Source organism: Rhinatrema bivittatum, chromosome 2, assembly GCF_901001135.1.
Source record: "Rhinatrema bivittatum chromosome 2, aRhiBiv1.1, whole genome shotgun sequence".
Classification (NCBI taxonomy): Eukaryota; Metazoa; Chordata; class Amphibia; order Gymnophiona; family Rhinatrematidae; genus Rhinatrema; species Rhinatrema bivittatum.
This window is the reverse complement of record NC_042616.1, coordinates 357,995,150-358,021,229: the sequence shown is the minus strand read 5'-3', so window position 1 is coordinate 358,021,229 and position 26,080 is coordinate 357,995,150. Positions and strand designations below refer to the sequence as shown.

General features: G+C 42.3%; 1 protein-coding gene across 1 annotated transcript in view; it reads left to right on the top strand.

Moving 5' to 3' along the window:
* The window catches only part of TERT (telomerase reverse transcriptase), a 273,000-nt gene that overhangs the window by 144,864 nt on the left and 102,056 nt on the right, over positions 1-26,080 (top strand). The window contains exons 10-11 of the mRNA XM_029589929.1: positions 11,333-11,404; positions 23,644-23,832. Coding sequence (XP_029445789.1) covers positions 11,333-11,404; positions 23,644-23,832 — 261 coding nt within the window. The remainder of the gene's footprint in view (positions 1-11,332; positions 11,405-23,643; positions 23,833-26,080) is intronic.

Below are 26,080 nucleotides of genomic sequence, written 5' to 3'. Positions count from 1 at the left end.
AAAAGTAAAAGTGGCCCCATTGGAGCTCTGCTATTTTTAGGGGTCTAAAATGCTTTAAAACATTCAAAACCCAGGGAATTCTGGCTCAGGTGCTACTTGGGATATTAGGGAAAACAGTTTTTAAATGGTAGATGACAATGCTAACGAGTTGCTTGGGGGGTGTTTGGGGTTCTATGGTGACAAGGGTAGATCAGAACAGGCTTTGCAGATATTTTTGTTACTGGAAAAAACACCTTTTGACCATATCTGAACAAAAAAATTAATATTTTTGACAATGGTAGCTCCCTTTTCACCCTTTTGTAATGGTACAGTCCAGCCCCTACCTAATAGAAATTAGGAGGTGAGATTCCAAAGCTGTAGCCAAGGTTACACAGTAATGGCTTCCCTAGTTACCAGAAAGACTAGCATAATGATAAAAACTAAAGTCAAAGCACTGAAAATTGAGTAACAGAGACAACTTTGAGAAATTTCAAAGTTCCCAAAATTTACTTAACTAAGTGACAGCAACAACAAACAGAACTCTTAGAAGATTTCTAATAAGACTAACATGTAATCCAAGGACTATTTAACATATCAGGAAGAACAATAATCTTAGATACTAAGAAAAGGGATGACAGTTTAGAATTTGAATCAGTGGTCCAGAGAATATTAGAGTGAGAGTGCTTTGCTGTGGCTTCCCTCTGAGGCTAAAAACTTTAGAAAAGCACTTTAAAACTGACAAAGACAATGGTTAGGTTTAGAGTGGAGGTGAGTGAGAGAATGTTTTGAATGGTTTTAACCTAGTTATCTAGTCAAGGTAAGTTGAAGAATAGTAAGAGTTAATTTATAAATTCAGCTGACCCGTGGGAACTGTAGAATATGCTGATCAAAAATACCAGAGGCCTCGAAATAAACTAGGCCCTGAGGAACAGGCCAGCATAAACTGGTACTGCAAGAAACCACAAGCATCAGCAAAACCCAGATGGAAGTCACAGGATGGGCATTAGACAACGCCTAGGGAGATAAAGGAACTAAACTGTGAGACAGAATGCATGTACAACGCATGATAAGATATAACGGGGAGCTAAGAGCAGCTGCATTTGGCAGTAAGACTAACGGAACTCTTGTAGCCTGGAGAAAAATATAGGAGTCATCATGAGTTAGCAGAAAAAGATGTATTTAGAAACAGCCTGCACTAAGAATTTTTTTTAAGCAAACGTCCCTGCCTGAGCTGTGCTATGTACATGCTGTAAGTATTTGATACCTTTGCTTCCTGAGTATACCTTTGATTATACCCAGTATAATAAATACAATATATCTTGATTAGACCAGATGATTAGAGTTGTTTATATGCAGGAAAACATTCTGGCGACCGCGGCAGGACCGCTTTTTGTCTTTAAAAAAAATCTTTGATGACCAACTCTGGTCATTTGAATTGTCAGTGTTATGTATTTAAAGTGTCAGACTTGTGAAAAGTAGAAGATTCACGTTCTTGGTGAATGTAGATTCCTTTGACTGGGAGTGATCAACCGTGGTCAAGGAGAAGTCATTTTATAAGCCAGGTCCTGTGTGAATCTTGGAAAACGGGTACCCAGAGTTAAAATACTGCAGAAAAATTGACGTGATATTTTTTTTTTGTACTTATTGTGTGGTTTGATACTAGCGTGTATATAGTTTTGTTTCTATTTTCTGTCATGAAGAAAAGCACAGTTTGCAATTGAAATTAGCTGCACTTGAAAAAGAAATGGATGGTCTGCAAAAAGACAACATTATGTTGCGATGCCACTTAGAAACAGTTTCCCAGAAAGCAGACCATTATCAATCAGTGGCAGAACAAGCGGCTGTGCGGCTGGCACAGCATAAATATCGAAAGCATAGACAAGTGAATAAAATGAAAACTGAATGGAATCCTGAAACATGGGACGGGAATATTTGGGATTCCACAGATACAGACAGTGCAGAGGAGGCAGAAGTAGAATCCCCGTCAAAAATAAATACTGGCGAACAAGCATGCCCTATTGTTCGGCGTAGGATAAAACAAACTGCAAATGGGCAAGCGGTAGAACAGGAGGTTACCCAAGTGTTAGAAGATTTCACACAGCAAGATAGAATGGGGCATGAATTTCCTGCTATACAGACACAGAAAGTTAGTGACCAGCCTTTGAAGGCAGCTGGATATCAGCCTACAGGGAACTCCGCTAGGGTTGATATCACGAACAGAGTTAATTGTACTCCCGTTATAGAATTAGATTCCCCAGCCCGTGAACAGATTAATGAAACATTTGGAGCCTGTGGCTATCAGCATAATGACCCAACCTCTTTAAAACTTTTAGAAACGTGTTTAAGAACAATTGAGGGACAGAATAAAAAGTGTCGTGAGACAACAGCAGATAGGGTAGATGCCCCAGTGGCGCACAATACCCCAGTAACACACACTACCAGGTTTAGGAAAAGGGGAGTGCCTGGCAACACTCAGTTATATTTTATTGCCCCTATCATTCCTTTCTTTGCAGTAGTAGAACACTTTTTAGTTCTGTCGCTCTTACACAAATGTGTCATGATTATGTATGTGTGTATTTAACTTTAGCATTATGTGACAACAGAAGGTGTCGTGTGTTTCACAAGGACACTACACTAGAATTAAAAGCAGTAACTAAGAAACAGCACTTTTTAGAGCAGCAGTATGTGGGATAAACTTGAAAGAATGTAAACAATTCTGGTTTCCGTGATTAAGCAATTAGAATCTTTTAGTTAGAAGATAATCAAAGTAGTGATTTTTACCTTAACGGTGCTGCTCAGTTACTTATAGCTAGCTGTTTAATACTTTGTAATGTGATTTAAAAGTTTAGAATTAACCTCTCTTTGTATGTGAGATTTTTCTTTTACAGATTTACAAGAATAAAAGCTGCTGTATAGGAAGCTGAGGGGTTTTTTTTTCTCCTAGATTTTGTTTTTTTTCTGAACAGATCTGTTTTAAAAATTCTGATTTTTGTTTAATTGTGGATCCAAAGATTTTTGTTTTTACTTTTAAAAAAAAAGGCCTACTTTTTGAACTTTAATGTTCAATACTTGTTTTCTGTCTGTGGTTCTCTTGTTCTGTTTGTGTGTCATTGTGTGTAGATGAAGACAGAGTTTACTGACTAGAAAAGTGCACTGAATACACAATAGCTTCTGACGTCATTTAAGTGAAGCAGTCACTGCTAACGTTTGACTAAATGTTTTAATAATGTTTTAGAGTATATTATGCTAAGGGGTGACTTTTTGATTACTTGCCAGTACAGTTGTACCCAAGGGAACGGAATGTATTTGTCTTCCCTACTATGAAAGCACAATTCTGAGTCGGCACGGCCGCAGCTTGTGTAGGAGAGCTGTCTCCAGTCAAGGCCTAATATACTAGATACCAGTACTTTCCCATCATTTGTTTAGGTACAGGTTCAAGTGATGCTGTTAGTAATTCTCCACTCCAAGTAGGGGGGCCTTTCCCCGTAGACACTGTCAGCAAAAAAGGGATTAGATATTATGTAGCTATTTCTTTGCATTTATGATAACATAATATTGGATATCCATGTGAATAGTGTATATAGGGATTATTGCATACGGGAATTTATTGATGTTTATTCTAGAGTTTCTTATTTACTTAAGTTTGATTTTATTCATCTTATATCAGGTATTAAGCCATACACACAAACATCTGAATTAGTGCTGGGAGTGCAGCGGCTGTACTTCGAGGACAGCTTCCAGAGTGCTGTGCTGCAAGACATATTCACTTCATTTGTCATTGACCTCATAACTTGAAGTCATCCCACCTTTTGCCACAGAAGATACCTTGAATCTTTCATTATATGGACTGAAGTGCTCAGACTTTCCTTGACCCATGGGGGACTTAGACAATGTTTTTAAGTAATATGTATATCTCTTTGAAATGTAATAACTGATAATTTTGATGAAATGTGATTGTGATACACCCAGTAGTACCTAGTCACACTGTTACTTGCAATTGTTATTATTTTGATTCTCACATTAATGATACCGTTTGAATTGATGCAGTTTTATTGCTCTGTAGTTGCTCTTCTCTGTGTTAATGGTTCAGACAATAATTTTTTATTTTAGAAAGACCTAGACTGGATTTTTGAAACAGTTATTTTTGTTGTTGTTGTTTTTTGGGCACCACCAGGGGGTGGGGGAGTATGTATTACACCTGAGTTTAACTGTTCCAGATACCTAAAAGATAATGAGACTAGCAGGCCGCATGCTGCCAGTGGGAGATGCTGTTGAGCAAGGACCTAAGACCATACTTCACCGAGGGGTGGAGAGGCACCCAAATACCTGCACATGTGGACGCAGGCTATACTGAGCGCAGTAGGCCTGATGCTGGATAATCAATGAAAGGTGGCTTATATATATATATCCTGATGAGCTGGGTGTCCCCCAGAAGTCAGAGAGGCCAACCACATACAACAAGAAGAATGGAAATCGCAATGGATGACAGAAGAGTCAAGATACTGAGACCAATCACTGTGGACACTCCTGGCAGGCCACAGGCACGCTGTGCTATTGTTTTAAATTGGGCAGATCTCTGTGTCAGTTAAACTCCAGGGCCATGTAGTTTAGATGGGGTTTAGGTATTGATAAGGATATTCTGACCCATTACTCAGAAGGAGCTTTTTCTTGCAAATCTGATTGTTAGCCCTTGTTTTTCTATGTTTGCTAGTCCTAAAAGGACCAGTATTTAAATACATGTTTATACATATTCTCATATAGTTCACAACGCAATGCAAAAGATACAAGAACTAGCTAGACTTCAAGTTGGCGATTTTGAGGGAGGAATCTCAGTAACTTGGTGGGATTCCATAACGTCCTGGTTTTCTAATTTATCTAGTCACTTGAAGGATAGTATGTAGCAGTAATGAAGAGCTTTCATCGCAGGCAGGAGGAGGGAAGGCAAAGAGGGCAAAGAGGGTTTGTCCTCCCGAGCCTCTTCCTTTTATTGTACATTCATACAAAGGCAGATGATGTGTCATTACATGATTGGCTACTTTCCCATAGCAACAGAAGAGTCATTACACCATTGGCTTTGGCTCAGGGGGTGTGCACGGATCATATCATTGGCTGCTGAAATCTACACCTCCTGACTTTGTCCTGCCTCTGACTAGGGAACACCCAGCCCTTCTTTCAGGCTAACAGGATTAATTATAGGCCAGAGAAATACATGAAGTCAGGTATCCTCTCCTAGGCAGAGGGGCTTAAGCACAAGTGATGCTTTTATTCAGGCAAATGTCAGGGAGAAGGGAAGTTAGTGTTTAACCCTGATGAAATGGCTTGCTGGCAAGCGCATATTTCCCACAATAGTAGGAGTTTTGTTCGGATTACTAGTTTTAGGCATAATATTATGTTTTTGTATTCCATGTATTTGTTCAATATTACAATATTGTCGCCCTAAAATGTCGCTGCCAACATCAGGAGTAATGAATATGATAGCATATAATAATATAAACTCGAGGACTGCTAGATTGCTCCAGACCACAACCAGTACCGAGGATAGATGGGAAATGGAAAGTGAGGGTAGGTAAAAAGGGAGGTGCAAGGGAAGTGTCCACAGATATCCAGAAGAAACCCTAGTGCCTATGCTATTTCCCCTGTGTGAAGAATTTGGGATGAATTGAAAGACCAGTGTGAGCCAGGAGTCAACCTGGCTCAAGGGAAGATTGTAGAATATGCTGATCAAAAATACCAGAGGCCTTGAAATAAACTAGGCCCTGAGGAACAGGCCAGCATAAACTGGTACTGCAAGAAACCACAAGCATCAGCAAAACCCAGATGGAAGTCACAGGATGGGCATTAGACAACGCCTAGGGAGATAAAGGAACTAAACTGTGAGACAGAATGCATGTACAACGCATGATAAGATATAACGGGGAGCTAAGAGCAGCTGCATTTGGCAGTAAGATTAACGGAACTCTTGTAGCCTGGAGAAAAATATAGGAGTCATCATGAGTTAGCAGAAAAAGATGTATTTAGAAACAGCCTGCACTAAGAATTTTTTTTAAGCAAACGTCCCTGCCTGAGCTGTGCTATGTACATGCTGTAAGTATTTGATACCTTTGCTTCCTGAGTATACCTTTGATTATACCCAGTATAATAAATACAATATATCTTGATTAGACCAGATGATTAGAGTTGTTTATATGCAGGAAAACAGAACATAGTGCCACATTTATTATTTATTTATTTAAAGATTTTTATATACCGGAGATCATGTGCAAGTACATATCGCTTTGGTTTACTGATAACCAGCATTAGAAATACCATATACATGGTGTACATAGAACAGTAAACAATCAACAGTGCACAGTTAGTTAATAAATAAGGTATACATTAAACAAGGAGTATTGTGAATTAAGCATTAGATTTTTACAGAGAACAATTAGGGGCGGATTTTCAGAGCCCTGCTCGCCGGTGAGCCTATTTTACATAGGCCTACCGGCGCGCGCAGAGCCCCGGGACTCGCGTAAGTCCCGGGGTTCTCCGAGGGGGGCGTGTCGGGGGCGGGCCCGGTCGTTGCGGCGTTTAGGGGGCGTGTCGGCAGCGTTTTGGGGGCGGGTATGGGGGCGTGGCTACGGCCCGGGGCGGTCTGGGGGCGTGGCCGCGCCCTCCGTACCCGCCCCCAGGTCGCGTCCCGGCGCGCAACAGGCCCGCTGGCGCGCGGGGATTTACTTCTCCCTCCGGGAGGCGTAAATCCCCGGAGAAAGGTAAGGGGGGGATGTAGACAGGGCCGGGTGGGTGGGTTAGGTAGAGGAAGGGAGGGGAAGGGGAGGGGAGGGCGTTAGAGGATTCCCTCCGAGGCCGCTCCGATTTTGGAGCGGCCTCGGAGGGAACGGGGGTAGGCTGCGCGGCTCGGCGCGCCGGCTATACAAAATCGATAGCCTTGCGCGCGCCGATCCCGGATTTTAGCGGATACGCGCGGCTCCGCGCGTATCTACTAAAATCCAGCGTACTTTTGTTTGCGCCTGGAGCGCCAACAAAAGTACGCCTATTCGCGGTATTTGAAAATCTACCCCTTAATGAATGAGTATACTTTGAACATGGCGTAATATACAAGTGAAACCTTAATATGTATGGTGTATTATAGGTAGTGTGGTGCTTAATTTAGGTGAATTTAATTTAAGTGAAGGCTTCGGTGAAGAGCCAGGTTTTCATATTCATATTATTATTCATATTATTAGGCATCAGGGTGAGTAGAATCTGTGACTGCACTGGAACTATCACAGAATTTCGAAAGTGAGAGTGGTAGCATTTATACAAGAAAAAAAGCAAACATCTTCATGGCACAAAATGTACAATTAATTTACCATTAAAAAAACAAAACAACCCCCCCCCCCCCCCGCCTTTAGAGAGACTTCCTTTAAAAAAAAAATAAAAATCTTGTGCGTTGCCACTGTAGTGAAAGGTCAAAACTTCCTGTAGGAGAAAGAGCCTTCTCCCTATTTCAGTATCATATAGGACAATTGCAAGGCTGTAAGAAATGAAATAGCTAAAGGAAGTGATAGAGGCACCATAGAGCATACCATTGCAAAGCAGTTGCCCTTTTCTACACAAAATCATACAATAAAGGAAAAGATGTAACTTATGCTCTTAATGCACCCTGAACAAATTAGGTTAAGAAAGTATATGAGAGAATAGATTAGTACAGTCACCCTCTGTCCTTGTTATAGTGTAGGGCAGTGGTTCTCAACCGGTGTGTCGCCAAGCACTGGCAGGTGTGTCGCGGCTCCTGGTGTTCCACTGCCCCGCTTGTGCTTCCCTTCTCCCCAGGCGCGGGGCTGAAGAATGGAGAGACGCTGCGCGCCACCGCTGGAGGCCAGGCTGGCAGGGCTGAAGAAAGAAGAGACGCTGTGTGCCGCTGCCGGCGGCTGAAGAGCGGAGAGACCTGTGCCCCGACGCCAGCGGGGCCGAAAAATGAAGAGACCTGCACGCCACCGGCAGTGGCTGAAGAGCGGAGAGACCTGCGCGTCGACCCCAGTGGGGCCGAAGAATGAAGAGACCTGTGCGCCACCGGCAGCGGCTGAAGAGCGGAGAGACATGCGCGCTGACGCCAGCCGGGCCGAAAAATGAAGAGACCTGCACGCCACCGGCGGTGGCTGAAGAGCGGAGAGACCTACGCGCCGATGCCAGCGGGGCCGAAGAATGAAGAGACCTGTGCGCCGCTGGCGGCGGCTGAAGAGCGGAGAGACCTGCGTGCCGACGCCAGCGGGGCTGAAGAATGAAGAGACGCTGCGCGCCGACACCAGCGGTGCTGAAGAATGAAGAGACCTGCGCACTGATGCCAGTGGGGCCGAAGAATGTAGAGACTCTGTGCACCGCTGCCGACAGCTGAAGAGCTGAGAGACTCTGCGCACCACAGGAGGCGGCTGGAGAGATGTTGTGCACCGCGGGAGGTCAGGCCAGAGGCAGCTGAGAAGTGGAGGCCAGGCTTATTGGGCCAAACAATGAGAAGAGGCTCCATGTGAGCTTGTGTGCCTGTGGTAGAATGGGTGCATGAGTGAGAGCTTGTGTGCCTGTGGTAGAATGGGTGCTTGGGTGCATGAGTGAGAGCTTGTGTGTGTGTGTGTGTGGTGGAATGGGTGCGTGAGTGAGAGCTTGTGTGCCTGTGGTAGAATGGGTGCCTGGGTGCATGAGTGAGAACTTGTGTGTGTGGTGGAATGGATGCGTGAGTGAGAGCTGGTGTATGTGTGTGTTAGAATGGGTGCCTGGGTGCTTGAGTGGCAGCTGTGTGTGTGTTGGAATGCATGCCTGGTTGCATGAGTGCCTGTGGTAGAATGGGTGCCTGGGTGGTGAGTGGCAGCTTTGTGTGTGTGCCTGTGGTAGAATGGGTGCCTGGGTGGTGAGTGGCAGCTTTGTGTGTGTGTGTGTGTGTGTGTGTTGGAATGCATGCCTGGTTGCATGAGTGCCTGTGGTAGAATGGGTGCCTGGGTGGTGAGTGGCAGCTTTGTGTGTGTGCCTGTGGTAGAATGGGTGCCTGGGTGGTGAGTGGCAGCTTTGTATGTGTGTGGTAGAATGGGTGCCTGGGTGCATGAGTGAGAGCTTGTGTGTGTGATACAATGGGTGCATGAGTGGCAGTGTGTGTGTGTGGTAGAATGGGTGCCTGGGTGCATGAGTGAGAGCTTGTGTGTGTGTGTGGTACAATGGGTGCATGAGTGGCAGTGGGTGTGGTTGTAAGTGACAGAGTATGCGTGAGATTGTATGTAAGTGACAGAGCATGTATGTGATTGAGAGAGACTGGTCAGGGAGGTGACTGGTGTGTGTGTGTGTGTGAGACAAAGACTGGTCAGGGAGGTGACTGGTGTGTATGTGAGAGACAGAGACTGGTCAGGGAGGTGACTGGTGTGTGTGTGTGTGAGGAAGAGATACTAGTTAGGGAAGTTACTAGTCTGTATGAGACAGAGGCTGGTTGTGACTGGTTGTGGGCCTTAAGGAAGAGGACTGTGAGGACATAGCTTTAGCAGCCACTGCTGCTTCTCGTGAGTGCTATTGGTCTGCAAGGGAAAGGAGTAGGAGAGTTGCTGGAGAGGGTAAGTAAAGGCAGCTTTTTAAGTTTATTTTTCTTGATTGACTGCCATTTTAATTATTGGGTATTATGTGATGTGTCTGCTGTTTTGAAATATTTTGATATTTAGACAATTTTTATTAATTTTTATAAGTTTTTAATTGTTGGATGTTATTCTGTTCATCAGCTGTTTTGTAACATTTATTAGTATAGTTTTACAATTATTTCTAAGTGGGTATCTATAAAAGCTTGGCTTGCTCTGTTTTCCCAATAGGAGGTGTATTAGTGTTTAGGGCCTGGTTAAATATTTGTAGTGGTAAATTACTGTCTTTTCATAAGGAGGGGTATTGTGCCTGCCAGTAAAAAGAGTTTGTTTTGCTTTTACTGAGATGTCATCAGATCCAGAATATCTTTTTTTGTATGGTGAGCCGTACGGGTAATGCCCTAGTTCTGCTCTGCACCCATTTTGGGGGGTTGACGTGGTTCCTGAGGATGTAGAATGTATATTTACATTTTGTCCCGTGATGGTCACATGTTCAGTGTGTCACGCACTTGAGAACCATCTGTCAGGTGTGTCCCAGCCGAAAAAAGGTTGAGAACCACTGGTGTAGGGGAACATAATTATCCTTTGTTTTTCTTTTAGTTTGACTCACAGTATCACCAAGCTGTTGAGGATATTCACATTAGGTAACACTCTCACTAACTGAAGAAAGATTATTGGAGGAGGAAATAAGACTTTTGTTGATTTTGTAAAATATAGGCCAATAGGGAGAAGGAGAGATTGCTGAGTCGAAAGCTCCTGCCTGTGCTAGCTAGCTTCGTACCCCAGCAGTGTCAGCCAGCCAATACATTCTAGAGATAAGTGTGTGCACACTTCATCCATTTTAATGACCACAACCCCAACAAGCTGTGTGTAGAAGAGTACATTCAGAGGAGACAAAGCTTAAACACCAAAACAGGAGATAGAGACAGATTAAGAACATGTCATACTGGGTCAGACCAACGGTTCATCAAGCAAAGCATCCTGTTTCCAACAGTGATCACTCCAGGCTATATTAAGTACCTGGCAAGTACCCAAAAACTAAGTCTATCCCATGCTACTGATGATAGTAATAGCAGTGGTTATTTTCTAAGTCAACTTGATTAATAGCAGGTAATGGACTTCGTCAAGAACTTAATACTTTTTAAATAAATGTCTGATTTTTATTGAATATGTATGTTTTTACTCTACTCTGCACTAAATATTGTAGAAGATGTGGAAAATAACTTTAAATAAAAATAAATAAGGAACTGTATTCACCATTTCCTGTGATTTTTGGAACTTATAAAACTGTATCCTGTTTTGATTTTTGTACTTTGGGGCAGTTTGATTTTTGTACCTCTTTAAAGTTTGATTAAAGCTATTTTCCAGTTTGGAACACAACGCTTCTAATGTGGACTGTGTTTATTTGGTGGAGTGTGATCATTTTAGGGCCCTATGGGTTTATTCTGTCCCCCTATTCACAGAATCTGCTTTCCCCAGTCCTTCAGTGAGTGGGTCAGTGCTCAGCGGGGCTGGGAAGTATGACCTCCTTCCCAAAGTGGGCTGGAGGGATAGTACATGTACATAACTCTGGTCCTTGGCTACAAATGGTTTGACTTTTAAGGGTAATGAAAATATGCAGCTATTTTAAATGCAGTAGATGAAGATTCATGGTTGATATCCTGAAAATAAGATCTGTTTGTAGCTCTTAAACTGTTGACTGACCTTTTCTAAATGTTTAAAAAAAACCCCAAAAATCATTACTCTTAATGATTGTTTAATTTCAGAATACTGCTGAGATTAATTGATGACTTCCTGCTTGTTACACCTCACTTAATGCAAGCTAAACTCTTTCTAAGGTATGGTTTTGTTTTTTATATTGCCATAACTAAATATTCCTTTTTAATATATGAAAAAAATAGAGGGTTAATGTGATCTCCTGAAGCATAAATAAAAATATCAATGATACCATGACTAACTGTCAGAATTATAGGATTAGTGTTTTAACTTAAAGATACATTAATGGTTCAGGAATTCAAGAGAATTGTACATTCTTTGGGTGGGGGAATGGAAGTGAGGTGCTGATGTATAGCAGATAGGAAAGGAATCTCGATGTGATCATACAATGATCTCAGTGTTAAAAAGGTGTGTAACAAGACAATGGTGAGAGCTAGAGGAATGTGTGCATATAAGGAAAAGTGCCACCAGTAGAACAAAGGAAATAATGGTGTGTGTGTACAAATGGTGCGACTCCATAGGGAATATTATAGCCAGTTCTGAAGGCTGCATGTGCAGAAGGATAGGGTAGAGGTAGTCCAGAGCAGAGTATGCACCATAAACCCTATGAGCCAGATTTTTTAAAAAGCACCAAGCACTTTGATTTAGGTGTCCTAGATACCTAATCTAAGCTCCTATATCCAGCTGTTTTTAGGTTCCTAAATTAAAATATAAAGCATTTTAAAACTGAGGCACCTAAACTACTGTTCTGGCTGAGTAATGGAACTATTCAGGGTGGCCAAGCAGGCTTCTGGGGCGTCCGGGGGGGTGTGAGTTCAGAGGGCTATCTTCAGATGTGCTCCTGGCAGAAAGGGGGCTTGCAGCAGCTGTCAGCTCTGGTTGTTAAACTATTTCCTGGAGGGAGTGGAGATCAGAGGGATGTGGGCCCTGCAACTTAATTTGCTATCCAGTCTGTGGGAGTGGAATGACAAGTGGCCAGTTTAGGGCTGTCCTGCAGTGTCTAGATTTGGCTTCCAAAGTTAGGCCCTAGTGCTGAAAATGAGTGCTGGGCTCCTAACTTTTTCCCCCTGACCTGTCCTAACCTATCCTCAGTTTTGAGAGTCCTAAATTCAAGTTTCTTGGGATTTAATGCATCTAACTTTAAGACATTAGCTTGTGAAAAATTTTAGACCCAGATCTAGGTGCCTAACTCTTAAAGTTTGGGTTTGCTAGGCTCTTAGTGGTGAAACATAAGGGCCTTAATATGTATACTTTAGGAGAAAGGAGAGGAGGGACATGATTAGACATAAATATTAGAGATGTGAATCGGAACTGAAATCCGAACCGATTCTGGTTCCGATTCACATCTATAGAGATGTGAATCGGAACTGAAATCCGAACCGATTCTGGTTTCGATTCACATCTCTAATAAATATACCTCAATGATATAAATGCAAGAGGTGGACATTTTTCAGTGGAAACCGAAGTCTAGAACAGGGGTGGTGAGGTAGACTGAGTAGTAATATTAGGAAGAATTTCTTTACAGAAAGGGTAGTGGATATATGAAATAGCTTCCCAGTAGAAATGGGAAAAACAAAACTAGCATAGAGCATAGGATCAACACATTAGCTGCATGGCGGTAAATGTAAAGCTGGAAATGAAGTAGGGTCAATGCTCTTACAATAGGAAAGCATAATTGGTGGGATTAATGGGCATTGCAATATTCTGTGTTTTCATAACAGCTGGTTTGTTTCCCCCTTTGTGCTGAAACTAACACACCAAGATTGCCCTATGCCTTAAGATCTGCCTGGTCCCATCTGGTAAAAGGAGCCAAGGCTGTTCTATCTTATTAGTATACTTCTGGTCTCTCAAAGCTTGTGCTCTATTGAGCTTCACTCCTCCTGTGTTAGGATTTCTTATAGGATCTAAGATTGTCGCAGTAGAATGCTGTGTTGGTAAATTGTGAGCTGTTTTATCCAGATCATTTTAGTTGATGTTGCAGTTCAGACAGTGGTTTATTAGAAGTAACTATGAGTGCTGCAGACCTGCACATCTGGTCCTGCAACCTTTGTGGTTCTCTTGTCATTGGTCTTAATAACCACTTTGCTGCCTTCCATTCCCAGTTCCACAATATTTAAAACTAAAGGGCCATGGGATAGGAGGCAGTGTCCTTTTGTGGATTACAAACTGGTTAAAAGACAGGAAACAGAGAGTAGGATTAAATGGTCAATTTTCTCAGTGGAAGAGAGTAAACAGTGGAGTGCCTCAGGGATCTGGAAAGGAATACGAGTGAGGTTATCAAATTTGCAGATGATATAAAATTATTCAGAGTAGTTAAATCACAAGCAGATTGTGATACATTACAGGAGGACCTTGCGAGACTGGAAGATTGGGCATCCTAATGGCAGATGAAATTTAATGTGGACAAGTACAAGGTGTTGCATATAGAAAAAAATAACCCTTGCTGTAGTTACACGATATTAGGTTCCATATTAGGAGCTACCACCCAGGAAAAAGATCTAAGCATCATAGTGGGTAATAAATTGAAATTGACAGCTCAGTGTGCTGCAGCAATCAAAAAAGCAAACAATGTTACGAATTTTTAGGAAAGGAATGGTGAATAAAACGGAAAGTGTCTTAATGCCTCTGTATCGCTCCATGGTGAGACTGTACCTTGAGTACTGAGTAATGTTCTGGTCACCGCATTTCAAAAAAGATATAGTTGCACTGGAGACGGTACAGAGAAGGGCAACCAAAATGAAAAAGGGGATGGAACAGCTCACCTATGAGGAAAGGCTGAAGAGGTTAGGACTGTTCAGCTTGGAGAAGAGACGGCTGAGGGGGGATATGATAGAGGTCTTTAAAATCATGAGAAGAGAGGTCTTGAATGAGTAGATGTGAATCAGTTATTTACACTTTCAGATAGGACTAGGGGCACTCCATGAAGTTAGCAAGTAGCACATTTAAGACTAATCGGAGAAAATTATTTTTCACTCAATGCACAATTAAGCTCTGGAATTTGTTGCCAGAGGATGTGGTTAGTGCAGTTAGTGTAGCTGGGTTCAAAAAAGGTTTGGATAAGATCTTGGAGGAGAAGTCCATTAACTGCTATTAATCAGCTGCTAATTAGGGAATGTCAGAATTTCAGTCTTTTCATTTCTTGCCTTGGGAATGTGTCTGTGTTTTCCCCCCAGATTTTCAAAATTCTAAGCAGGATTGCTTGAGGGATGTCACCTCTACCCACCGTTGGTAAACCAGTGGTATGTGCTAGCAGGAGCAGACCAACCCTCCAGTACTGGCTGTTAGACATAAGTGATAGATCCATCACTGTGGTGATACCTTGGGGGCGCCACTGTGAAGAAATTTTTGCATCAGTTTGAAAGATTAAAAAAAGATGTGTGCCTTTTTCCTCAGATATCCAGGAAAGCATTGGAGGCCTGTAGTCCCTACTGTATGACCAGGCAGAAGACTGAGACTTCTGCATTGTTTGCTAAACACCAAATTGATGCAGAAATCTTCTGACTGTTTCCCAGATTACACTGAAGCCTCAGACAAGACCATGAAAATCCATTATATATCTGGCTTGGTAGTGAGTCCGTCAGTGCTTGCTAATGTTCCCCAGCCCGCCGATAGATGGCGCAGGTGGCTCCCTGGGCGCCTTGGAGGCTTAAACACGCCGTACATCGGCCATGTCACAAAACCAGCTACAAGAGGTACTCCTGGGGGAATTCAGCACTACTGCGGAATGCAGATTTTGCGCAGAATTCCTCCTTCCTGCAGATTTCCTCCCTCACCTCGCCGATTTCCTCCCTTGCCGGAAGACTATTCAAAACTGGAAGGACAGCGGCCATCGCAGGACAGGCAGAAAATAGTAGAGGAGACCCTGGCATGCCGCGAACAGAGCACGTCCCGCAGCACACTCTCCGTTTGTGGCGAAGATGAAGGCCCAGGCGTGCCGATCGTGGCACACGGGGGCATAAGAACATAAGAACGTGCCATACTGGGTCAGACCAAGGGTTTGTCAAGCCCAGCATCCTGTTTCCAACAGTGGCCAATCCAGGCCATAAGAACCTGGCAAGTACCCAAAAACTAAGTCTATCCCATGTTACTGTTGCTAGTAATAGCAGTGGCTATTTTCTAAGTCAACTTAATTAATAGCAGGTAATGGACTTCTCCTCCAAGAACTTATCCAATCCTTTTTTAAACACAGCTACACTAACTGCACTAACCACATCCTCTGGCAACAAATTCCAGAGTTTAATTGTGCGTTGAGTAAAAAAGAACTTTCTCCGATTACTTTTAAATGTGCCACATGCTAACTTCATGGAGTGCCCCCTAGTCTTTCTATTATCCGAAAGAGTAAATAACCGATTCACATCTACCCGTTCTAGACCTCTCATGATTTTAAACACCTCTATCATATCCCCCCTCAGCCGTCTCTTCTCCAAGCTGAAAAGTCCTAACCTCTTTAGTCTTTCCTCATAGGGGAACTGTTCCATTTTCGCCGCGAACGGAGCGTGTGCCGCAGGTCGCACTCCGTTCGCGGCATGCCGGGATCTTCGCTGTTATTTTCTGCTCAAGGCGAAAATGGAAGGCCCCTGTGTGCTGCGAACGGCGCGCCGGGCCTTCATCTTCATCGCGAACGGCGCGGGTCCCGCGGCATGCCGATGAGAGAGAATGTGTGTCGGGGAGGGTGAGAGAGAGCATGGTTGGTAAGAGGGTGGTGGAGAGGGTGTGAGAGAGATCATGAGAGGTAAGAAAGGGTGGGTGTGGGGGATGCTTGAGTATGGGTTTCAGAGAGAGGGAGCCTATATGAGGGGAGGGGGGATGCTGGTGAGAGAGAATGTGGGTGTGACAGAGGAGAGGGGGTGTGGGGGAGTGCGAGACACAGCTTGGTAAATAAACTTTGCCAGCCCTGGCTTTAGCAAATGTGCCTCCACATCCCTTCCATACAAGAGCGTATGTGCCAATAAAAAGACTCGCCGCCCGGACGTAGAACGGGTACAGTTGCTAGTAATACTGTATTCACTAAATGGCTCTCGTGTTTATGTGGCCCTTGCTGCTAAAGCTTGGAGGACACATCCAGTAGACACACCCAGTGGAAAGGAAGCTGTAGAAATAGTCATGATATAAAGCTTCTAGGATATAGACAGAGGAACGGCATCAAGAATTTTTATTTTTTAATGGAAAGTGCGGTAGTTGCTTGGAGTGCCCTCCCAAAAGAGGAGGGGGTAAAGACAAAAACAGTGACAGAATTCAAAAAGGGTGCATGTTGATTTCCCTTTTTACCTGAAACTGTGTTCTGGGTGATTAGGGTAATATTTTTCATGCCAGTTTATCTTGTTTTATTTTGGGAATGCATTTTGTTTTATATTATGTACTTCTTCCCTGGGCCTTTGAGGAGGGGCAATGAAAAATAAATAAAAGGGCAGGAGATAAACACAGAGGAATCCTAATAGCAAGAAGATGAAAATGAAGCACTGAGGTAACCTGTGGTAACTTTTCTGTTTTGGGGTAAGCTGTGTGGTGTGGCAGTTATAACCTTAAACACCTTGCATGGCAGATTGGATGGACCCTTTTGGTCTTTATCTGCCGTCATTTACCATGAAACTGTTAACTGTTACACCAGTCTGTGACTGCTAAGTCCACCCTAAAACATGCCAGGAAGTCTTCTGCTCATGTTGTCATGCCCCTGGGGCATGAGTGTCACATAGCAGACTCCTGACCTACATGGTCCATTACTTATACACTTTTTTTTGAGAAGGTATAACACCTCACTGAGCACCTCCCACAGAGGCCTGGGCTGAGCTTAGTTCATTTTTGACACAAGGCGAGAATTGCAAAAACCATTTTATTTGCTTGACAGATGAGGCTTTTGACATGGCATTGAGAGCTTCTACACTGGTTGTTGTTGAATGATGACTTTCATGAATGTGTACATCAGGCCTACATGAAGATGTGCAGTAAGCTGCTATCGTGCCATGTACAGGGGGTCATAGATCTCTTCTAAGACCACCATTCTTATCTTCGGTTCCTATTTTCTACATCAACCTCCAGGAGGCACTTGAGTTATGAATCCAGGAAACATTTATATCAGCAAAGGAAATGATTCCAGGGTTTGAGGTTCAGTCAATATCTGGGCGAAATTGACAAATCGATAATTCCCCCCTTAAGTATGTACAGTTTACATAGCATATGTACTTTTAGATGCATTAAAAGGATGCATTCCTGTGGGTGTGTTTAGGCTGGGAGAGGAAAACCATGCATGTGCACATTTGATTTTCAGACATGTATGCTTTTTTTTTTACCCCCTCCGCTCTCCACATAAAAATAGCAAGTACAATTTATTCAGGTGCTTTTAATGCATCTTTTTTCACATTTGCTAATTTTCAGAGAGGTGGCTAGTTTCTGTTTCTAAATTTGCATATAATATCTGGGTTAAAATGCATAATTTGTTATTGTGCAGGCTGTTTGCAAATTGTTCCCTCAAAATGTATAATAAGAACATAAGAACATAAGAAAATGCCATACTGGGTCAGACCAAGGGTCCATCAAGCCCAGCATCCTGTTTCCAACAGTGGCCAATCCAGGCCATAAGAACCTGGCAAGTACCCAAAAACTAAGTCTATTCCATGTAACCATTGCTAATGGCAGTGGCTATTCTCTAAGTGAACTTAATAGCAGGTAATGGACTTCTCCTTCAAGAACTTATCCAATCCTTTTTTAAACACAGCTATACTAACTGCACGAACCACATTCTCTGGCAACAAATTCCAGAGTTTAATTGTGCGTTGAGTAAAAAAGAACTTTCTCCGATTAGTTTTAAATGTGCCCCATGCTAACTTCATGGAGTGTCCCCTAGTCCTTCTACTATCCGAAAGAGTAAATAACCGATTCACATCTACCCGTTCTAGACCTCTCATGATTTTTAAACACCTCTATCATATCCCCCTCAGTCGTCTCTTCTCCAAGCTGAAAAGTCCTAACCTCTTTAGTCTTTCCTCATAGGAGAGTTGTTCCATTCCCCTTATCATTTTGGTAGCCCTTCTCTGTACCTTCTCCATCGCAATTATATCTTTTTTGAGATGCGGCGAACCAGAATTGTACACAGTATTCAAGGTGCGGTCTCACCATGGAGCGATACAGAGGCATTATGACATTTTCCGTTTTATTCATCATTCCTTTTCTAATAATTCCCAACATTCTGTTTGCTTTTTTGACTGCCGCAGCACACTGAACCGACGATTTCAATGTGTTATCCACTATGACACCTAGATCTCTTTCTTGGGTTGTAGCACCTAATATGGAACCCAACATCGTGTAATTATAGCATGGGTTATTTTTCCCTATATGCATCACCTTGCACTTATCCACATTAAATTTCATCTGCCATTTGGATGCCCAATTTTCCAGTCTCACAAGGTCTTCCTGCAATTTATCACAATCTGCTTGTGATTTAAACTACTCTGCACAATTTTGTGTCATCTGCAAATTTGATTATCTCACTCGTCGTATTTCTTTCCAGATCATTTATAAATATATTGAACAGTAAGGGTCCCAATACAGATCCCTGAGGCACTCCACTGTCCACTCCCTTCCACTGAGAAAATTGCCCATTTAATCCTACTCTCTGTTTCCTGTCTTTTAGCCAGTTTGCAATCCACGAAAGGACATCGCCACCTATCCCATGACTTTTTACTTTTCCTAGAAGCCTCTCATGAGGAACTTTGTCAAACGCCTTCTGAAAATCCAAGTATACTATATCTACCGGTTCACCTTTATCCACATGTTTATTAACTCCTTCAAAAAGTGAAGCAGATTTGTGAGGCAAGACTTGCCCTGGGTAAAGCCATGCTGACTTTGTTCCATTAAACCATGTCTTTCTATATGTTCTGTGATTTTGATGTTTAGAACACTTTCCACTATTTTTCCTGGCACTGAAGTCAGGCTAACCGGTCTGTAGTTTCCCGGATCGCCCCTGGAGCCCTTTTTAAATATTGGGGTTACATTTGCTATCCTCCAGTCTTCAGGTACAATGGATGATTTTAATGATAAGTTACAAATTTTTACTAATAGGTCTGAAATTTCATTTTTTAGTTCCTTCAGAACTCTGGTGTGTATACCATCCGGTCCAGGTGATTACTACTCTTCAGTTTGTCAATCAGGCCTACCACATCTTCTAGGTTCAACCGTGATTTGATTCAGTCCATCTGAATCATTACCCATGAAACCTTCTCCATTACGGGTACCCTCCCCAACATCCTCTTCAGTAAACACCGAAGCAAAGAATCATTTAATCTTTCCGCGATGGCCTTATCTTCTCTAAGTGCCCCTTTAAACCCCTCGATCATCTAACGGTCCAACTGACTCCCTCACAGGCTTTCTGCTTCGGATATATTTAAAAAAGTTTTTTACTGTGAGTTTTTGCCTCTACAGCCCAACTTCTTTTCAAATTCTCTCTTAGCCTGTCTTATCAATGTCTTACATTTAACTTGCCAATGTTTATGCTTTATCCTATTTCTTCTGTTGGATCCTTCTTCCAATTTTTGAATGAAGATCTTTTGGCTAAAATAGCTTCTTTCACCTCCCCTTTTAACCATGCCGGTAATCGTTTTGCCTTCTTTCCACCTTTCTTAATGTGTGGAATACATCTGGACTGTGCTTCTAGAATGGTATTTTTTAACAATGACCACGCCTCTTGGACATTTTTTACTTTTGTAGCTGCTCCTTTCAGTTTTTTCTAACAATTTTTCTCATTTTTTCAAGTTTCCCTTTTGAAAGTTTAGCATGAGAGCCTTGGATTTGCACACTGTTCCTTTTCCAGTCATTAAATCAAATTTGATCATATTATGATCACTATTGCCAAGCGGCCCCACCACCGTTACCTCTCTCACTAAGTCCTGTGCTCCACTGAGAATTAGATCTAAAATTGCTCCCTCTCTCATCGGTTCCTGAACCAATTGCTCCATAAAGCTATCATTTATTCCATCCAGGAACGTTATCTCTCTAGCGTGACCCGATGATACATTTACCCAGTCTATATTGGGGTAATTGAAGTCTCCCATTATTACTGCACTACCAATTTGGTTAGCTTCCCTAATTTCTCTTAGCATTTCACTGTCCATCTCACCATCTTGACCAGGTGGACGGTAGTATACCCCTATCACTGTAGTCTTCCCTGATACACAAGGGATTTCTACCCATAAAGATTCAATTTTGTATTTAGTCTCATGCAGGATGTTTATCCTGTTGGACTCTATGCCATCCCAGACATAAAGCGCCACACCTCCTCCCGACTGCTCCTCTCTGTCATTGCGATATAATTTGTACCCCGGTATAGCACTGTCCCATTGGTTATCCTCTTTCCACCATGTCTCTGAGATGCCAATTAAGTCTATGTCATCATTTACTGTTATACATTCTAATTCTCCCATCTTACTTCTTAGACTTCTGGCAATAGCATACAAACATTTCAAAGTTTGTTTTTTGATTGTATTTTTATTCTGCTTTTTAATTGATAGGGATAAGTTAGAATTTTTTAGCTCAGGTGAGTTTTTAGTTACAGGCACTTGGACTACTTTTCTAATTATTGGAACCTCACTGTCGGGATGCCCTAATTCTAATGCATCATTAGTATCCTTTAAAGATACATCTCTCCGAACCATGCGCTGCTGAGCGACTGTCGGCTTTCCCCTTTGTTCTAGTTTAAAAGCTGCTCTATCTCCTTTTTAAAGGTTAGCGCCAGCAGTCTGGTTCCACCCTGGTTAAGGTGGAGCCCATCCCTTCGGAAGAGACTCCCCCTTCCCCAAAAGGTTCCCCAGTTCCTAACAAAACTGAATCCCTCTTCCTTGCACCATCGTCTCATCCACGCATTGAGACTCCGGAGCTCTGCCTGCCTCTGGTGACCTGCGCGTGGAACAGGGAGCATTTCAGAGAATGCTACCCTGGAGGTTCTGGATTTAAGCTTTCTACCTAAGAGCCTAAATTTGGCTTCCAGAACCTCCCTCCCACATTTTCCTATGTCGTTGGTGCCCACGTGTACCACGACAGCCGGCTCCTCCCCAGCACTGTCTAAAATCCTATCTAGGTGACGCGTGAGGTCCGCCACCTTCGCACCAGGTAGGCATGTTACCAGGCGATCCTCACGCCCACCCGCCACCCAGCTATCTACATTCCTAATAATCGAATCACCAACTATGACGGCCGACCTAACCCTTCCCTCCTGGGCAGTAGGCCTTGGGGAGATATCCTCAGTGCGAAAGGACAATGCATCACCTAGAGAGCAGGTCCTTGCTACAGGATCCTTTCCTGCTACATCTGGTTGGTGCTCTCCCATTATGAGACCTTCTTCCTCCAAGGCAGCACCAGGGCTGCCAGTCTGAAGTTGGGACTGGACTACTATGTCCCTGAAGGTCTCATCTATATACCTCTCTGTCTCCCTCAGCTCCTCCAGGTCTGCCACTCTAGCCTCCAGAGATCGGACTCGTTCTCTGAGAGCCAGGAGCTCTTTGCATCGCATGCACATGTACAACTTCTCACCGGTGGGTAAAAAATCATACATGTGACACTCGATGCAAAAGACTGGGAAGCCCCCCTCTTGCTGCTGGACTGCTGCCTTCATCTCAATTTTGATCAGTTCCTAGTTAAGTTTTAGGTTGCTATGGGAGTAGGAATGTGTCTAAGTTCCTTTAAATGTATTAGTGAATTCACTATATGTCTGGTAGTGGCCTACTGGGGTCTGATCGAATTCTCAATAAAGTTTTTGTTGATGGGGTTTTTTTTTGTTTTTTTTTTGTGCAAGTGGCACCTGCCTATAAATTATTCTTTTTCATCTGCAAATTTTTGTAAGCCTGGAAGAGTTAAACTGACTCCTGTTTTGAAATGAAGTGCATGCTCATTTAAGTAGCTTTATACTTTTTGGTTTCTTCAATTCCTATGGTAATGCTATATTCTGCATAATTTTTCTACCTCTAGATGGAGCTCCGGTATCTTTTGAAGATTTATGTTTGGCTGTGTTCCATGGTCATATTTTCTAATACTAGTTAATCTTCTCTGAGACAAAAGTTTAAGCCATGGTATAGTTAAAAACATAGGCAATGGGATGATTTGGGATAATCATAATTTGATTATGCAGAAATTCTTCTAAACTACTTTCTTACATAAGATGTATTTTTACAGAAGTTGTCAAAAGGACATTTATTTTAAGTAAGTATAACCTAAAATGTGTCCTATCCTGACTGAGCTGATTAACTAATATATTTTTCATACCTAATGTTCTTCCCAGTCCTGTACTCTGTGAACTGGTGTCCCCATCTTTAGAAAGTACCATAAGAACATAAGTTGCCATACTGGGGCAGGCTGAGAGTCCATCAAACTCAGCATCCTGTTTCCAAAAGTGGCCAATCCAGGATGCAAGCACCTGGCAGATACCCAAACATTAAATAGATCCCATGCTACAAATGCCAGTAATAAGCAGTGGTCATTCCCTAAGTCAACTTGACTAATAGCAGTTTATGGACTTCTCTTCCAGAAACTTGTCCAAACCTTTTTGAAACCCAGCTAAGTTAACTGCCTTAAGTACATTCTCTGGCAACTAATTCCAGAACATAATTGTGTGTTGAGTGTGAAAGAATTTTCTCTGATTTGTTTTAAATGTGCTACTTGCTAACTTCATGGAATACCCCCTAATCATTCTGTTATCTGAAAGAATAAACAACTGATTCACATATACCCATTCTAATCCTCTCATGATTTTGTAGACCTTAATCATCTCCCCCTCAGCCATCTTTTCTCCAAGCTGAACAGCCCTAACCTCTTAGCCTTTCTTCATAGGGGAGCTGTTCCATCCCCTTTATCATTTTGATCACCCTTCTCCAGTGCATCTTTATCTTGTTTGAGATGTGACGACCAGAACTGTACACAGTATTCTACACCATTTTAGTTGATACTGAATAGCACCTTCGACTACTATCTTAACAGAAGAAAGGTTGAGTATTAAGTGGCCTTGTAAACTAAATTACACTTTCATGCTTAGAGGTGGTGCCTCCAGACCATAGTTTGAAGTATACTGCAAAGATAATACATGGAATCTTGTGTTGCTACTAACTGTGCTGTAGTTAATCTGTAGATAAATGGAGGACTTAAATTTCCAGTGTCAATCAAGCACATTTCATAAGCTCTGAATTCAATAGAAAAAGGAAAATACATCAAATCAAATTTTTTTTGTATTCATAATAGATAAATGATAGAAGAAACCATTATAAAAATGAAGCTGTCAATTATATAGACTGCATAGGTTTTGGCAGCAGATACCCAATCTGTGCTAATTCTTTATTGTCCTTTTGATGCTTATTTTTTAAATATCACTTCGTTTCTGTTGCAGAACATTGGCAAAAGGTATCCCTGAGTATGGCTGCTCAATAAGTCCACATAAAACAATGGTGAATTTTCAAATTGATGAGGACCTGCCAGGGTGCAACAAGGCAAAACAGATTCCTAGTTGCTCCTTATTTCCATGGTGTGGCCTGTTACTAGATACAAAAACACTTGAAGTATACTGTGACTATTCCAGGTAAGAATGTTCATTGCTTGGATTAACATTAGATGATGGGTCAAGAATTGTTACTAGAGTAGTCCACTTGGATGCATGGAACTAAGGGTCAACAAAGAAGGTTGTAGGTGATACCTTTTTAATGGACTAACAGAATATATCTGTAGGGATCTCCGTTTTCAGTTTTTATTTTATTTTCTCTGGGAAAAACAAGAGAAAATCATTGGGGGAAATAGGAATCATTTTTTTTTTTACAACTGATTTTCTGCTGTTTGGATGGTTATAAAAACACTGATAACATCCCAGGGAAAATAAAATAAAAACTGAAAACTAAAGTTTCTGTACATCTGTGATGAGCTTTCAAGAATAATCTAGAAAGCTCGTCACACATGTATTGTTAGTCCAATAAAAAAATATCGCCTACAAACCTGCTTGTTGACTTTTAATGCCATGTGATAGGTAAGAACATATATAATATGTTCATATTGCACCAAAAAGAGTTTTCAGGAAACCCAGAGAGAGTAATTTTCAAACAACCTGCATAGTGCTAAAGTCTGTGCTTTGAAAATACTCAGATAATTGGCTGAATATGTGCACATATGGGTTTGCATAAAGTCAATCTCCTCTTCAGAGGGCATAACTTATATCCGTTTACTTATACACAAAATCAGAAAGTATGCACATAAGTGCCAAATATTCATCCTGGAATGCCTCTTCTTAGTGTGTGTAAAAGGGAATTTGGGTTACACACACCTCGCCTAGGTCAGTTTTAGAATAGCCATTTATAGCCATAAAACCTGGTTTATGCATATAAACTGCTTTGAAATTTACCACAGGTTAGCATCTGTTTGCTTGACTATTGTTGTTCTTACTGTTATACTAATAGTTATAAAAAAAAAACCAAAAACTGTTGACGCGTGATTATAGCATTTTTAAGATAATCGTATTGATGTACCCTTATAGATTCTCTGTTTATAAGCAGGCATGAATTAGCCATAAAACCTGGAGTGACATCACTTGAAGGCACTGACAAAGAGCCAGCTGTCAGAGCTCAGTAAACCTTTACTGAATATGCATGTGCACTGCCTTGTGAGCCCTTCTTTTTTCATCCAATCTATCACATAGGCATGTTCCATTCTCACTCTTAATTTATTTTTTCAACTTTTAGCCTTGTGCCTTGTTATTGGCTCCTTGTATCTGAAAGATGGAAGCTCTAAGGAGGATGCTGGTGGGCAACAGCCTCAAGCCTTTGGTATGGGGCTGAACAGCAGAGCTGCTCCTCATCTAGGAGCAAGGCATCCGTGGGGTGAGGCAAGATTCTTCCCCATCTTGACCCCATGTGCAACAGAAGGCTCCCCCACCTGTGGTATTGGCTGTCAGAGCTACTTTAGTTTAGGGTTTGTACATGGTATGTAAGCCAGTGGCATTGGACAAGGCACCAAAAAGAAATACCCAAACAATGTGAGGGACCCCATTTAAGGCTGTCCACCTCAAAGTTAAACAGAAAACTGATGCGGTTGCCATGGGGCTCTTCCGGAACAGGATCCCCCTTAATGTGAAGGTGAGAGATAGCTTTATTGGCGCAGGTTTCCTCATCCTTTGACATGGAAGAAATCTATGGCACCAAGTCATTTATTTTACCAAGACCCAGAGCCAAACAGGGCACTGTCTATGCCCTTGGTGCAGACCTCATACTCTAAGGTACAGTTGTCTCAATTGATGCGATATGTCCAGGCACCCTCAGTTGTATGGGAGCCAATTGCTTCAGCGCATAAGCCCAGGAGTCTCACCGCTGAGGTTAGGGCTCAGGAGGAGGCACAACTGGTGCCATTTATGGTCTAGAGGGATTTTTTTGAAAAGAAGTGTAAATTCTTCCATCATGGACTGCCTTAGAGCTGGCCACTGCCATAGCAGACACAGCTGCCACAGTGCAGATTTCTTCCATGGCTATACAGAATGCCTTAGTGATAATGAATCGATCTGGGTTTTTGAAGATCTTTCTTCCAGTTTCAGTGCAGAGAATCTCACAGTCCATGAGGGGCCAGCTGTTGGAGATAGTAAAGAATTTAATTGTTCCATATTGCCCAGGAGACCAAACAGAAATTGAAACCTCTCCTGTCCAAGATGGAGGAAACTTTCCTATATAGTGAGGTTACCCTAAGTTCCCATACAAGTGCATACCTCTCCACAAGAGCAGCTAGTATTTAGGAGAAAGTCTCCTTCCTCTCACGAGTTGGGGATGAAATGGACTGTCTGATGTGAGTTCTTA